The sequence below is a fragment of the Zeugodacus cucurbitae genome, chromosome 5 (genome assembly GCF_028554725.1).
Source record: "Zeugodacus cucurbitae isolate PBARC_wt_2022May chromosome 5, idZeuCucr1.2, whole genome shotgun sequence".
Classification (NCBI taxonomy): domain Eukaryota; kingdom Metazoa; phylum Arthropoda; class Insecta; order Diptera; family Tephritidae; genus Zeugodacus; species Zeugodacus cucurbitae.
Window position 1 is genome coordinate 1,471,113 of NC_071670.1, and position 13,052 is coordinate 1,484,164.

Below are 13,052 nucleotides of genomic sequence, written 5' to 3' on the forward strand. Positions count from 1 at the left end.
ATATGTATATTTTCAAACCTTTTATTTAAAATTTTTTTTTTTATATAAATTAATTTAGGATCCACATTTGGAAATTAGTACCTAGTTTCCATTTTGAAATTAATGATTTCTGAAATATTAAAATTTAATTGTTCCTAATTAATTTCAACTACTTTTCATGGCTTTAATTGACCAGAGTGGACTTGGCTCAACTCTCATGACCCTCCTCATGCTCCTTGTGCTCATACTGATGGTGATGGTGTATATGTTCCTCCTCCTCTTCGATAATCGGATGTACATGTTTCTCAGTATGGTGATGCTGATGCTCGTGTTGGATGTGCTCTTGGTGTACGACCGGATGATGTTCTTTGTGTATAACCTTCTCCTCCTTGATGACAATCGGTTTGTGATGATGATGTATATGCTTTATAATGGTGTGGGTGTGTTGTTCGATCTTCTTGTGGACCGGTACATGTATGATGACCTTTTTCTTCTTTTGATGGCCGCTGCGGAATGAAAGAGGGAGGAAGAGAGAGATAGAGAGAATGAGTGTTCATGAGGAGATCGAGGGCTTTCAAGCGTCTAAGAGACGGGTAACTGAGAAATTAGTCGATATTCGAATAATATGGTCCGAATTCTTTGGTATTTTTGGAGATTGCAAAGTGGGTTCATGATCACCGAAAATCACACAGGGTTCGAGTTTATTTTTCCTACAGAGACCAAGATATATAGTTTTCGGAATCCGAGGCCTCTTAGCCGCTCCTATTGATCTCCGCTCTAACACTTACTTGGCATCCGCGCTTTGTGCGCACAGCAGCAGCAGCAGAGCGGCCAGCACGATGATCACTTTGAGGAGCTGACGGAATTACAAACAAAGAACGAGTTTAGAGTAAAGAGCTTATCAATGACAAGTTTCACTTAGATTTTCGCCTCACCACGTGTCTTCGCTGCATTATCGAGCAGTTTGTAGATTTGTAACACTTTCGCGAGCAGGAAGATTGGATTGGAAGCGCCGGTTTGCACGCCTCGCTTGGAGTCTACGAAATGAGTGTTGGCCCAGTTGGCCAAAGACTTTTATAACATGCAAACCGCAATGCGGATAACTGTAAAGCACAGCTACAACAAACATACATATATACAGTGAGCGCCACGGGGCGAGCCGAGTGCGGGCTGCTGTTAAAGTGGAACGCCAGAAAACATGGAATTTGGGCGATATTCGCTTCCTTTACTTGAGTGGCATGCAATACGCGCGCGCCTGAGTGTCTGTGTGCCTTGGCGTTAGCATTAACAGCTGCGACGTAATCGCCGGCGCGCATGCGCAACGGAGTGCAACAAAAGCTGCCGATATGGCCATAAACCGTTATTACGTGGGTGGCTGGGTGTATTTCGCGTTTCGTTTTTTCAGCTAATCGCTTTTTTTTCAATTTGAAAAAAAAAATATTTGTTTTTATTTTCTCTCCGCTCAAATATTTGCTTTTGCCCACGTTTTATTGCATTTTATAGTTTTAATTTGCTGTTGTTATTATTATTGATTACTCCAAGCGGAAGCTCAACAGAAAGTCAGTCAGCGGAAATACTTTTCAACAAATATAATTAAATTAAATTGTAAACGGAACGGAAAAAAAGTGAAATAAAATTAAAAAAATCAAATTAAAAATATTGAGTAAACTAAATAAAAAATTAAAAAAAGTTAAAATAAAATTAAAACAAAAATAAAATTATTTAACAAAATTAAACTTAAAAATTTTAGTATAATAAATAACAAACAATACTAAACAGAACAGAAATACAATAAAGAATTCAAAAACGTTCAAATTAAATTAGTAAAATATAAAAGAAATTAAAATAAAATTAAAACAAAATTATAAATAATTAACAAAATTAAACTTAAAATAAAAAATAGAACAGTATAAAAATAGACATCCAAAATAAATATGTAATATTAAAAATTCTAAAAAAAATATTTAAGAAAATAAAAATTAAACAAAAAATAGAACTTTTTATTTGAAAATATCTATAGAAAAATATTTAAAAAAAATTAAAATTATTTAAAAACTGGAAACATAGAAATATCAATATATAGATAAAAATACAACAGATTAGTTAAATAAATAAAATTAGAACAAAAAATCTATAATAGCATTTATTAAAATTAAAATAAATTAATTAAAAAAAAATATATATATATATAATATATATAAAATATATAAAAATTATAAATAAATAGAGAACTAAAAAGTAATTATCTAAATTATATTAAGAATACGTAATTAAAATTTTTTTTAAATTATTTCCATGAAAGTGAAATTAAGAAATTTGTTAATTACATTACTTTTTTAATTAATTTAAATAAAATAATGTATAAATTATTATTAAAAAATAAGGGGTGTAATAAAAAAATAATTAATTTTAATTGTTTAAATTTTTTCGAATTAATTTTAAATTACATTAAAGAACCTAACAATTGTTTTTTCAATTAAAAATGATAATAATAAGTTTTAGTGATATAAGAATATTTTTTAACAATAAAAAATATAATAAAAAAATAATTAATTTTATTTTTTTTATTAATTTTAATTAATATAAATTTAATAAATTATTAGTTAATTAAAAAAAAAATTAATCAAATAAAATAAATTAATTAAAAAAATTAAATGAAAAAATATTGAATTAATTATCAAGAACTAAAAAGTAACTAAGTATATTATATTAAGTATTCTTAATTAAAATTTTATTTAACTTTTTCCATGAAAATATAATTGATAATTATATTAAATTAATAATTTGTTAATTATAATAATTAAATAATTAATTTAAATTACAAAAATGTATTAATTAATAATAAAAAAGAAAAAAAAACAATTGGTTTTAATTTATTTAATTATTTCCATTTGATTTTAAATTAAATAAACAATTTATTTTATTGTTTATAATTAAAGAATTATATTAAATTAATAATTTGTTAATTATAATAAAATAATTAATTTAATTTAAAATTAAATATTTAATTTAAATTACAAAAATTTATTAATTAATAATCAAAAATAAGGAGTATAAATAAAAAATAATTAATTCTATTTTTTAATTACTTTCAATTAATTTTCAATTAACATAAATTTAATAAATTATTAATTAATTAAATAAAAACTGCAAAAATCAGCTTAATTAGTGGAAATAAATTACTCTATAAAATATATATTTTCTTTATCTCGTTACCATCAACTTTGTCATAACAAAAGACTTAAGCAACGAACTCGCTCGCCTTCATAACAGAGTCAAACTCAAGCGCATCATTTGTATAACAGTTAATTGCATTCGCATGCTGCCACATGCAAGCGCTGCAAGCAATTCATAACACAAATATTTAAACAAAATTGTTTGCATTTGTGGCTTTATTATGTATGCTCATGTGTTACAACACGATGAACATGCGCGACATGCCATCAAAAGCAAATAAAAAATAAAAAAAAAATATAAAAAACTTCAAAAAAATATTCAAAAATTAAAAAGAAAATTCCAAAATTAAAATAAAAATATCAAAAAAATAAAAAAAAAAATAAAAAAAAAATAAAAAAAACATTTCCAACAAAATTTTGAGTTAGTAAAATAAATATTCATTTAATTAGCATACAAAGGAGTGAGACCAGACACGCTATGCCAACTCATTAGAGCAAATTAGGGAGCGCATGGGTAGCTGAGAAAAAGTAAATATAGTGCAAGGGAAACACACAAGAAAAGTAAAAAAAATACTAAAACAATTAAAAAAATATTCGAAATTATTGATTGAAGTCTAAATAATATTGTGGCAGCAACAACAACAACAACGAACCGACAATTAAAGCTAGCCACTGGTAGCAAAACGGCTGGAATTTATTGCCTCTGCGTGTTACCTGCTGTCCGCTCGTCCCAGGCAGGGAAGGAGAAAGATGGGAAGAAAGTAAAGAAACTACAGCAAAGTGGCTTCATTCAATTGTAGCGCTGTCTCTTCTTCATTTTTGGAGTTGTCTTTTTTAATTTTCTTTCTGTTTTTGGGTGAAAACTGGCAGCGTAGATGAATGACTGCTCTAATGGCTTGTGAAGCGTTGTGATCGATGGCGCGCACACTACTAGGGTGCTTATGTGAGTGTGTGTGTGTGTGCTGCCACCCAAAAAGTCTTCGGAAAATATTCTAAATATTTTGACTGTGTATCATTACACTAATTTATGTACCGTTGTACGCCTGTGGCACTCACACACACACACACAAGCGTTGCGCTTACATAATTTTCCCCGTTTTGCTTTTTGTGTGATATTTCAATGTTGTTGTTGTTGCCACTTGTTGCTAGTTGTTGTTTTTGCTTGTTGTTACTTGTGTTGCATGCATGTTGCATGCGGGCTGCCACAAATTACTTTTAATTACGTCTAATATTGGGTCAGATTGATCGGTCATGCTTGTGGCTCTCTGTGTCTGCGCGTGGGTCATCAATCAAACTATTTTTACTTGAAGATTCTTCTTCACTGAGTTTTGAGAATTCGTGTTGGCAGTTGAAGAGCGTTTGCGGATTTTTGGAGAATGAAAGATATTCACATTCTAAAGAAAAAAGGCTTAAATGTTCGATTTTGAGGTTATGAGTGCGCCGTTTTTAGTTAATTATATTTGATTAGCCTTTGACTTAGCGATTTAATTAAGTTAAGCTTATATTTATTTAAATTCATTTCAATCAAATGCAATTTTTAACAACAACAAAAACAGTCTTTTGAAAATGTTTGAAGAAAACACGTCTCTTCATATTTATTCGGAGCCGCAACAGGTTTTCTTTCTTTCAGCCAACACTTCAACATACTTCATAATTTCAGTACAACAACAACAACAACAACAACAACACAAGTAAAAATAAACAAACAACAAAACGGTCCGCATAGTTTTTCTCAAAGCAGCACTTGTTGTTGTTCCTTTTGTTGTTGTCTTTTGATTGATGTTGACTTTTGACAGCTACAATGTCTGTCCGTCCGCCCGTTTTGTTCTACACGCATTCGCGCTCAATGAAGTGTGGCATTTCTTGTAGTTGTTGCATTTGTTGCATGCACCGAAGCACCGTTTTCCACTTTCCACGCTTTGCTGCGTCATTCTTCCGCTCGCGCGCTAACAAAAAAAATTAAAAATTAAAAGCAAATGAAGGGTTTCAGTAGCCGCCAAATTAACAAAAAGGTAATTTGTACGCCAATTTGTGGGCGTTTTGCTTCACAACAACAAGAACAACTCAACATTGTCTGCTCGCACAATTCGTGTAGTTTTAGTGTTCTTTTTGTTGTATGGAACTCACTTGAAATGAGTTCAAAATGTTTAGGCTTCTTCTCAGCTTGGAAACAAAAGACTTAAGCGACGACCTCGATGGTGTTGGTGGCGCACTTGCTCTCGTTGCAGTGACTGCGCAATTGTTGTTATTGTTGCACTTGCGCATGCGTTTGAAGGGATCACACTTAACCTTGAAATCGATACAATTGTTGGCTGGGAAATTTAATTGAGTGACCGTTCAAAAAATAAGATAAAATAAAATTTTTTTTTTTTTTTTTTTTTTTTTTTTTTTTTTTTTTTCGCGGGAGAGGGGGTGGAAAATGCCTACCGCATCATCAAAGCTGTCGTCGCAGCAATGGTATGTGCCACTTGCAGGTCACTAAAAACCCCCCCTCTAGGGAACCGTCGCCCACCCTGGAACCGCTTTCGCATTACTTCAGGGTGGCGTTCCATTTTTCTCATAGAGAGATTTACATCTACACACCTGCGTCCAGGTCCCGCTTTTTGTTACGTAGCAAGTTAGCTGCGTATTTCTGGATAATATTCCAGTTCTCTTTGCTCTCCATCATGACGCTGATTATATTATCTGCGTTTATTGGTCCAACTAGGTCTTCTACGATGGTGCGTTCCCGTTGCCAATGCGCACATTTAAAGAATGTGTGTTCAGCATCATCTTCTGTCGCGTCGTTGTATAGGCAGGACGGCTCTTCGACTTTTCCCATTCTGTGGAGATATTTTTTGAAGTATCCGTGACCAGATAGCATCTGTGTTGTGAAGTAGTCCACTTCTCCAAATTTACGGCTTGTCCATAGGTTCAGGTCCCTTATAAGTCTGGCCGTCCATTTGCCGCGGCTATCGTTTTCCCATCTTTGTTGCCATGCTGATACCGTATCTTTCTTTACTTGTTCAATTGCGCTCTTGTTGTTTGGACTTACTTTCTTCAATTCCCACATCTTTTTCCTTTCGTAAGCAAGGAGGTCAATTGGGGCATTTCCGCTTATAACTAGTATTGCTTCACTGGACACTGTTCGGTAGGCTGATGCGACTCTTAGCGCTGCGGTCCGGTGCACTCTGGCCAATACTTTATGTCGATTTTCCCTTTTTAACACATCTGCCCAGATCTCTGCTCCATATAATAATACGCTGATAGTAGTCGACATTAGGAGCTTTCTTTTTTCTTGTGTGGGCCCGCCGATGTTGGCCATTAATCTGCTTAGCTTGGAGATGATTTTCGCTGCCTTTACTGCGGCGTGCTGGATTTGTGCCCAGAAGGTTAATCTGGGGTCCAGTCTTACACCTAGGTAGTTCACTGTTTTTTTTGTCCTTAGAATATCCGAAGTCGTTTCCATACTAACTTCTAGTGGAATATGCTTTTTTGTTAGAAGTAGCAGCTCTGTCTTTTCTGTGGCAAGTTGGAGATTATGTGAATCCAGCCATATTTGCGTCCGTATCATGACCTGATTTAGTTTTCTTCGGGCTTCCTCTGTATCTCGGGCTGTAATTACTGCTGCGATGTCGTCAGCGTAGCCTATTAAATATGATTCGTCTGGCATTTCTAGTTTTAGTATGTCATCATAACTAATATTCCACAGGTCTGGGCCTAAAATGGATCCTTGTGCTGCTCCTGACGTGACCTCTATTTGGCGTGTTCCCTCTCTTGTCTGATATAACAGTTTCCTGTTACTGAGATAGCTCCGCAAAACCGTGTTGAGGTATTTTGGGATCCTAAAACTCTTCTCTAGAGCGTCGATCATATCCACCCATCTCGCGCTGTTGAAGGCATTTCGGACATCTATTGTCGCCAACAGGACTATTCGTTTATACTTATGGCTTCTGCGCTGTGCTCCTTCTACACTTTCAATGACGCTTTTGATAGCTCCTAGAGTTGACCTACCCGGTCTAAACCCGTGTTGTCTAGGGGAAAGTCCACCAGCTTCCCTGATAGCCGCTTGAAGTCTGGGTTTAAGTAGTCTTTCATATAGTTTTCCCGCTGTGTCGAGCATGCATAGTGGACGGTATGCTGATGGTGAGCTGGGATCTCCTTTTCCCTTGCTGATAAGGACAAGCCGTTGTTTTTTCCAGACTTCGGGGAATTTTCCAGCTACGAGGCAGGCGTTGTACATGTTCAGGAGGACTAGTGGTCGTTCTACGGCGATTTTTTTAATGATCTCTGCTGGGATCCCGTCCGGGCCGGGTGATTTGTTGGTCTTGAGTTTCCCTGCGGCTAGTTGTAGCTCTTCAAGAGTGAATTTGGGGATTTCCAGTTGCCCTGCAGCCTGTTCTGGCTCACTGGTCCTTTTTTCGTGTATAGGGAAGAGTGCACTTACGATGTGATCCATTTTGGCGGTGTTTAAGTCGGGTGGTTTTGCGCGAGCTCCGAGTTTCTTCATTACTATTTTATACCCGAGTCCCCAGGGGTTTTGGTTAATGTCATCTCTTAGTTTCTCCCATTTTTGTTTTTTGCTAAGATTGATGGCGTCCTTAAGCTCTTTTTTCGCCGCTCGATATTGTTCGGCTAGTTCCGGTGCGGCTCCTCTGCGTCTGGATCTTGTATACGCTCTGCGAAAGCGGAGACATGTGCTTCTAATTAGAGCGATATTTTCTGTCCACCAGTAGACCGCTGCTTTGTGTTTGCTGTGTGAGGCTTTGGGCATCGCTTTTCGACAGGCTCGTGTGATATTTAGCATTGTGTGCTCTACAATCTCCTTTGCGTTTTTGGGAGAGCTATTGGGTGGGATCTGCTCGTCTAGTTCAGAAATCAGTTTCGAAGGGTTTAGTTTCAAGACGTTCCATTTTCGAGTGCAAGTGTTTTTTCTGTTCTGGTTTGCGTTGGCTCCGGTGTCGATTGTAAAAGAGATGTACTGATGATCGCTGCCAGTGTAATCTTCTAGGACTCTCCAACTCTTTATTGAGCCTGCCAAGCGTTCTGATGATAGGGTGATGTCTGGAGTGGTTTCTTCACATCCCGGTCTTCTAAACGTGGTCGCGTCTCCTGTGTTTAGTACAGTTAGACCAAGTCGCGCAGACATTTCCAAAATGCGCTTGCCTCTCGAATCCGTGCTTGGCATACCCCACTCTATAGCTTTCGAATTTAGGTCTCCGGCGATGATTAGATGGCCTTCTATAGATCTTGCTGTATCCTCGATATTGTTGAGCTTTTCTTGGAATTCGTGTATGTTATCGCTTGGCGTCAGGTAGCAGCTAATTATTGTAAAAAGGTCGCATCTGGCCCAGACGAAACCATTGCTGTTCCCTGTATCAATAATGTTAAGTTTACTTGCTTGAGGAAGCCATATAGCAGCGGTTGAGCTAATATCTTCTATCCAGGTCCCACTTTCTTTATTTTTGTATTGCTCGCTTATGATTATTAAGTCATAACCTCTCTCTATCGCCATATGAGAGAGTAGTGCGTCAGCAGTCTTGCATCTATGCATATTTGCCTGTAGAAAATTCACTTGTTCAGGTAGTTTCTGTATACCTCACATCTTGCAGAGCCCGGGATATGAACGACTTCTTCATGTTTCGCCTCCGTACAAAGACAGCATAAGGGGGGCTTTGTGCACTCCTTTAGCTTGTGTCCTGGTTGGCTGCACTTAATGCAGATACCTTGTCCTCTCCTGTCGGGACCTTTGCAGTCCCAGGTTAGGTGCCCTGGCCCGAAGCAGCGGAAGCATCTTCTGACGATTTCTTTGAGTCGCAGCCTACAGTTAACCCAGCCAACTTTAATGCGACCCTGGCGCATTAGTGCGTCGGCTTTATCATTTTGGAGTGTTATGTACGCTCTTACCTGCTCTCTGGTGTTTGGAGACGTGATGCTTATCTTGTAGTCTTCATCATGATCCTGTAACGCTTCTTTTACAGCACCTGCTACTTCCTCTTTTGTTGTAAGGGAATCGAGGTCTCTAACCTCTATGGTAGCCTTTGGTTTAAGGTCGGCCACGGTTGCAGATTCTTGGAGTGTGTTCTTGAGCGCCTCGCAGAAGCTGGCTTTTGCACACTGTCCCTTCTCCATTTCTAGTAATAGCGCACCGGATCTTGTTTTGCGGATGCCTCTTATCTTGACCTCGGCTTCTTTTAGGTTTACCTTGCTTCGGATATTCCTGAGGACTTCTGCATAGCTATTTCCCTCTGCCGGCTTTATGATCACAGCTTCTGATTGTCTCTTGATCCTGTTGCTTGTTCTCGCATTTGCAGCTAGGTTCTTTCCTTGTGGTCTTTCTTCGTTTAACTTTACTACATCTGCTTGAGGCTTTTTCTTTCGTTTAGGTACAACTTTTTTCCACTGGTCATCGTCTTCGTGTCGTGGTCGCACGGTTGCCCGAGGTTCCACAGGGCTTGTCGCGCGTCGCTTCGAGGAGGTTGGCTCTGCGTTTGTGGCCCTTTTACTCAAAAGTCCCCGTCTGGGGTCTTTTTCTGCAATAAGCCAGTTTCTGCGGTAGCTTTTTATTACATCAAAAAGTTCGTCTAGTTGTGCTGCTCCGTTTTTCACATCCATGCTGACGTTCTTCTGTTTTGCCATCGCCGTTTTCATTATTTGGACGATACCCTTGCATTTTTCAAGAGATTCCTCTTCTGCTCGTCTCATTTGGGTAATATATTCCTGCTTTGGAGAGTTTTGGGTGGCCCGAGGTTCTTCTGTGATAACAATTGGAGTGCTCTCTACTTCTGTCTGCTTTGCGGCACCCGCTGGCGTGAGTGGGGTTTCTCTCACGACTGTCTTTTCTGCTGCTTTGTCCGATTGTTTTGGTGTGATCGTAAGTATAGGGGATCTAAGTATCCTACTAGCCCTACGGGAAACCGTACTGTATTCCTCTCCTTGGTTTTCTTTGCTGGGTTGTGACTTTTCGTGTTGTTGTTGTTTCTGTTGTTGTTGTTGTTGTTGGTTTGGTGTATTCATTGTATGCTAAAAGGGTCTCCGCTTCAAGCCGCTATCTCCGCACGTTGTAACACACGCGAGGGTTGACACAAGTCCTTATGGGAGCTTATGTTCAGAGCCAGGTTCGGGCACAAATCAGGAGTTCGTCTCAACTGAACCTGTACGGCCAAATTAATGGCGACATGCATTGAACGTACTTGAAGACCTGCCAAGGTTTTAACGAGACGGAGATGAGTACAGCATTTGCCTGCCAGCCATTTCGGTAAGATTTCACTCTTACCTACTAAAGTGGCAGAATGCTGCCCTCACCAGCCCTTTGTCAACCTAATCCGTTTCGCGTTTCCAGTATACCGTAATCAGAATCTTACTGGCCTCGATTCTGATGGACTTTGTCCAGTGTTTACGTCAGCTTCTAAGCACCTTAAAGTGCTGATCGCTGGGTTGATCCCTCGTTGCTTTGTTGCCTCCCTCTCGTGGGTAGGTTCTCCCTCGATGCAACCCCGGTGGGGGTTGTGGATGCTTAGTTAGGGGCGGCATCTGTTCGCCTCTTCGCCGGAGGTTCATTGGGCGCGTAAGGCTTTTTAGGCCAAGCCCTCTTCTCCTGCAGCTCTTGGTCGGGGGCTGCGTATTACTATTCGCAGCTAACCTATTACATAGGCCGTTCACTATCCGCCGCCTGTGACCCCGGTGGTAGCCTGAGCTCGGCCCCACCAGATAAAATAAAATAAAATAAAATAAAATGAAATGAAATAAAATAAAATAAAATAAAATAAAATAAAATAAAATAAAATAAAATAAAATAAAATAAAATAAAATAAAATAAAATAAAATAAAATAAAATAAAATAAAATAAAATAAAATAAAATAAAATAAAATAAAATAAAATAAAATAAAATAAAATAAAATAAAATAAAATAAAATAAAATAAAATAAAATAAAATAAAATAAAATAAAATAAAATAAAATAAAATAAAATAAAATAAAATAAAATAAAATAAAATAAAATAAAATAAAATAAAATAAAATAAAATAAAATAAAATAAAATAAAATAAAATAAAATAAAATAAAATAAAATAAAATAAAATGAAATGAAATGAAATGAAATAAAATAAAATAAAATAAAATAAAATAAAATTATATTAAATTAAATAAAATAAAAAAATATAAAATAAAATAAAATAATAAAATAAAAAAATAAAATAAAATAAAAAAATATAAAAAAATAAAATAAAATAAAATAAAAAAATAAAATAAAATAAAATAAAATAAAATAAAATAAAATAAAACAAAATAAAATAAAATAAAATAAAATAAAATAAAAAAATATAAAAAAATAAAATATAAAAAAATAAAATAAAATAAAATAAAAAAATAAAATAAAATAAAATAAAATAAAATAAAATAAAATAAAAAAAATATAAAAAAATAAAATAAAAAAATAAAATAAAATAAAATAAAATAAAATAAAATAAAATAAAATAAAATAAAATAAAATTAAATAAAATATAAATTTTGATAAAATATAAGATTGATTAGTGTAAATATATTTGTATTTAATTTTTGAACGATTTTCAAAATTCGTCTACAAAAATCTCCATTTTTATTTTTGTTTTCTAAATACCACATTTTTGAAACATAGGAATTCACAAAAACATTTTCAGGCTTAAAAAAATAAATAGTTAATTTAAAAAATACGAAAAAAATTAAAAAAATAATCTGCCCAAATAAAAAGTCAAAAATTTTAGCTTTTCCGCAAATGAAACGATATAACTTCTACAATTTTGGAAATATTTTTACTTCACTTCAGCTGTCTTATTCAAATATAATTTCATATTAGTTGCATGGAAAATTATTGAAATAATTCAACTAAGATATCGTCAAGAATAAGTACTATTTGGTTCTATAGCTCTTAACCGTTAGAACTCCGCAGTTCATGTGTTGAAATTATGTGCAGAGTTAGTATATGGCTTTTACAAACAAAATAAGTAGAAATGTGAAATTAAAACAAAAAAATTAAATTCAACAAAGTAATTTTCCAAAATTTTTTTCAAATTCTCATATTTTTCATAAAACATTTTCAAAAACAATGTTTTTAAATTTTATTTTTGTGAAATTAAAAAAAAAAAACAAATTGAATGCAGAATTAAAAAGTAATTTTCCAATTTGTTTTTCATATTTTCATAATTTTCAAAAAACAACGTCAAATTAAATTTTTTTCAGTTTATTTTTATATATGTAAATTCGAAAAATATATTTTTAAAATTAAAATTATAAATTTTTTTTTAATGTTCATATATAATTTTTTTTTTTAATTTTAATTTTTATACATATTTGTAAATTCGAAAAAAATATATTTATAAATTTTCAAAATTAAATAAAAAAATTCAAAATTTTATTTTTTATATTTCAGAATTCGAAAAATATTTTCAGTAAATATAATATATTAAAAAAAATTATAGAAAGAAATATTATTTCAAAATATATTTTTTTAACATTTACATTTTTTTAACATTTACATAGTTGTATATGTTTTTGCCTTTATTTTATAATTGTTTACAACAATTACATTTTTTGTTTGAGAAAAAGCCAGAACTAAGTCTGTGGCGTATACGAAAACATACATACAAACAACAATAAAAACATTAAAAGAAAATTTGGTGCAAATTTCACCGGCAACGAAAGTGGTAGAACACTACTTGAGAACCAGTTCTTGAGGTTCTAGGTGACCAAAAACATAAAAATATGGAGAGCAAAACAGACAGACAGAGCGAAGTGGGAAAAACAGACACCCAATTACAAATACAAGACAATAAAAATAATAAAAACACCATAAAGAATTCTTCCAAAAACCGGAAAGACTGCACATTTCAATAAAAAAAGAATTACTTGCACTGGAAAATGTAGAACAATTAAAAAGAGTA

General features: G+C 34.2%; 1 protein-coding gene across 1 annotated transcript; it reads right to left on the minus strand.

Annotated features, from left to right (window-relative positions):
- Positions 1-5: 5 nt before the first annotated feature.
- LOC105212648 (uncharacterized histidine-rich protein DDB_G0274557) lies at positions 6-1,014 on the minus strand. The gene is made up of 3 exons (XM_011184765.3): positions 915-1,014; positions 768-835; positions 6-485 (listed from the first exon to the last, which is right to left on the minus strand). Exons 1-3 carry the CDS (start codon positions 930-932, stop codon positions 188-190), a joined length of 384 nt encoding a protein of 127 aa, XP_011183067.1. The 5' UTR covers positions 933-1,014; the 3' UTR covers positions 6-187.
- Positions 1,015-13,052: the final 12,038 nt, after the last annotated feature.

Excerpts from the sequence above, each read along its gene's own strand:
- LOC105212648 (XM_011184765.3), bottom strand. Across the intron at positions 486-767 it reads GCACAAAGCGCGGATGCCAA|CGGCCATCAAAAGAAGAAAA; the intron begins GTAAGTGTTAGA and ends TTCATTCCGCAG.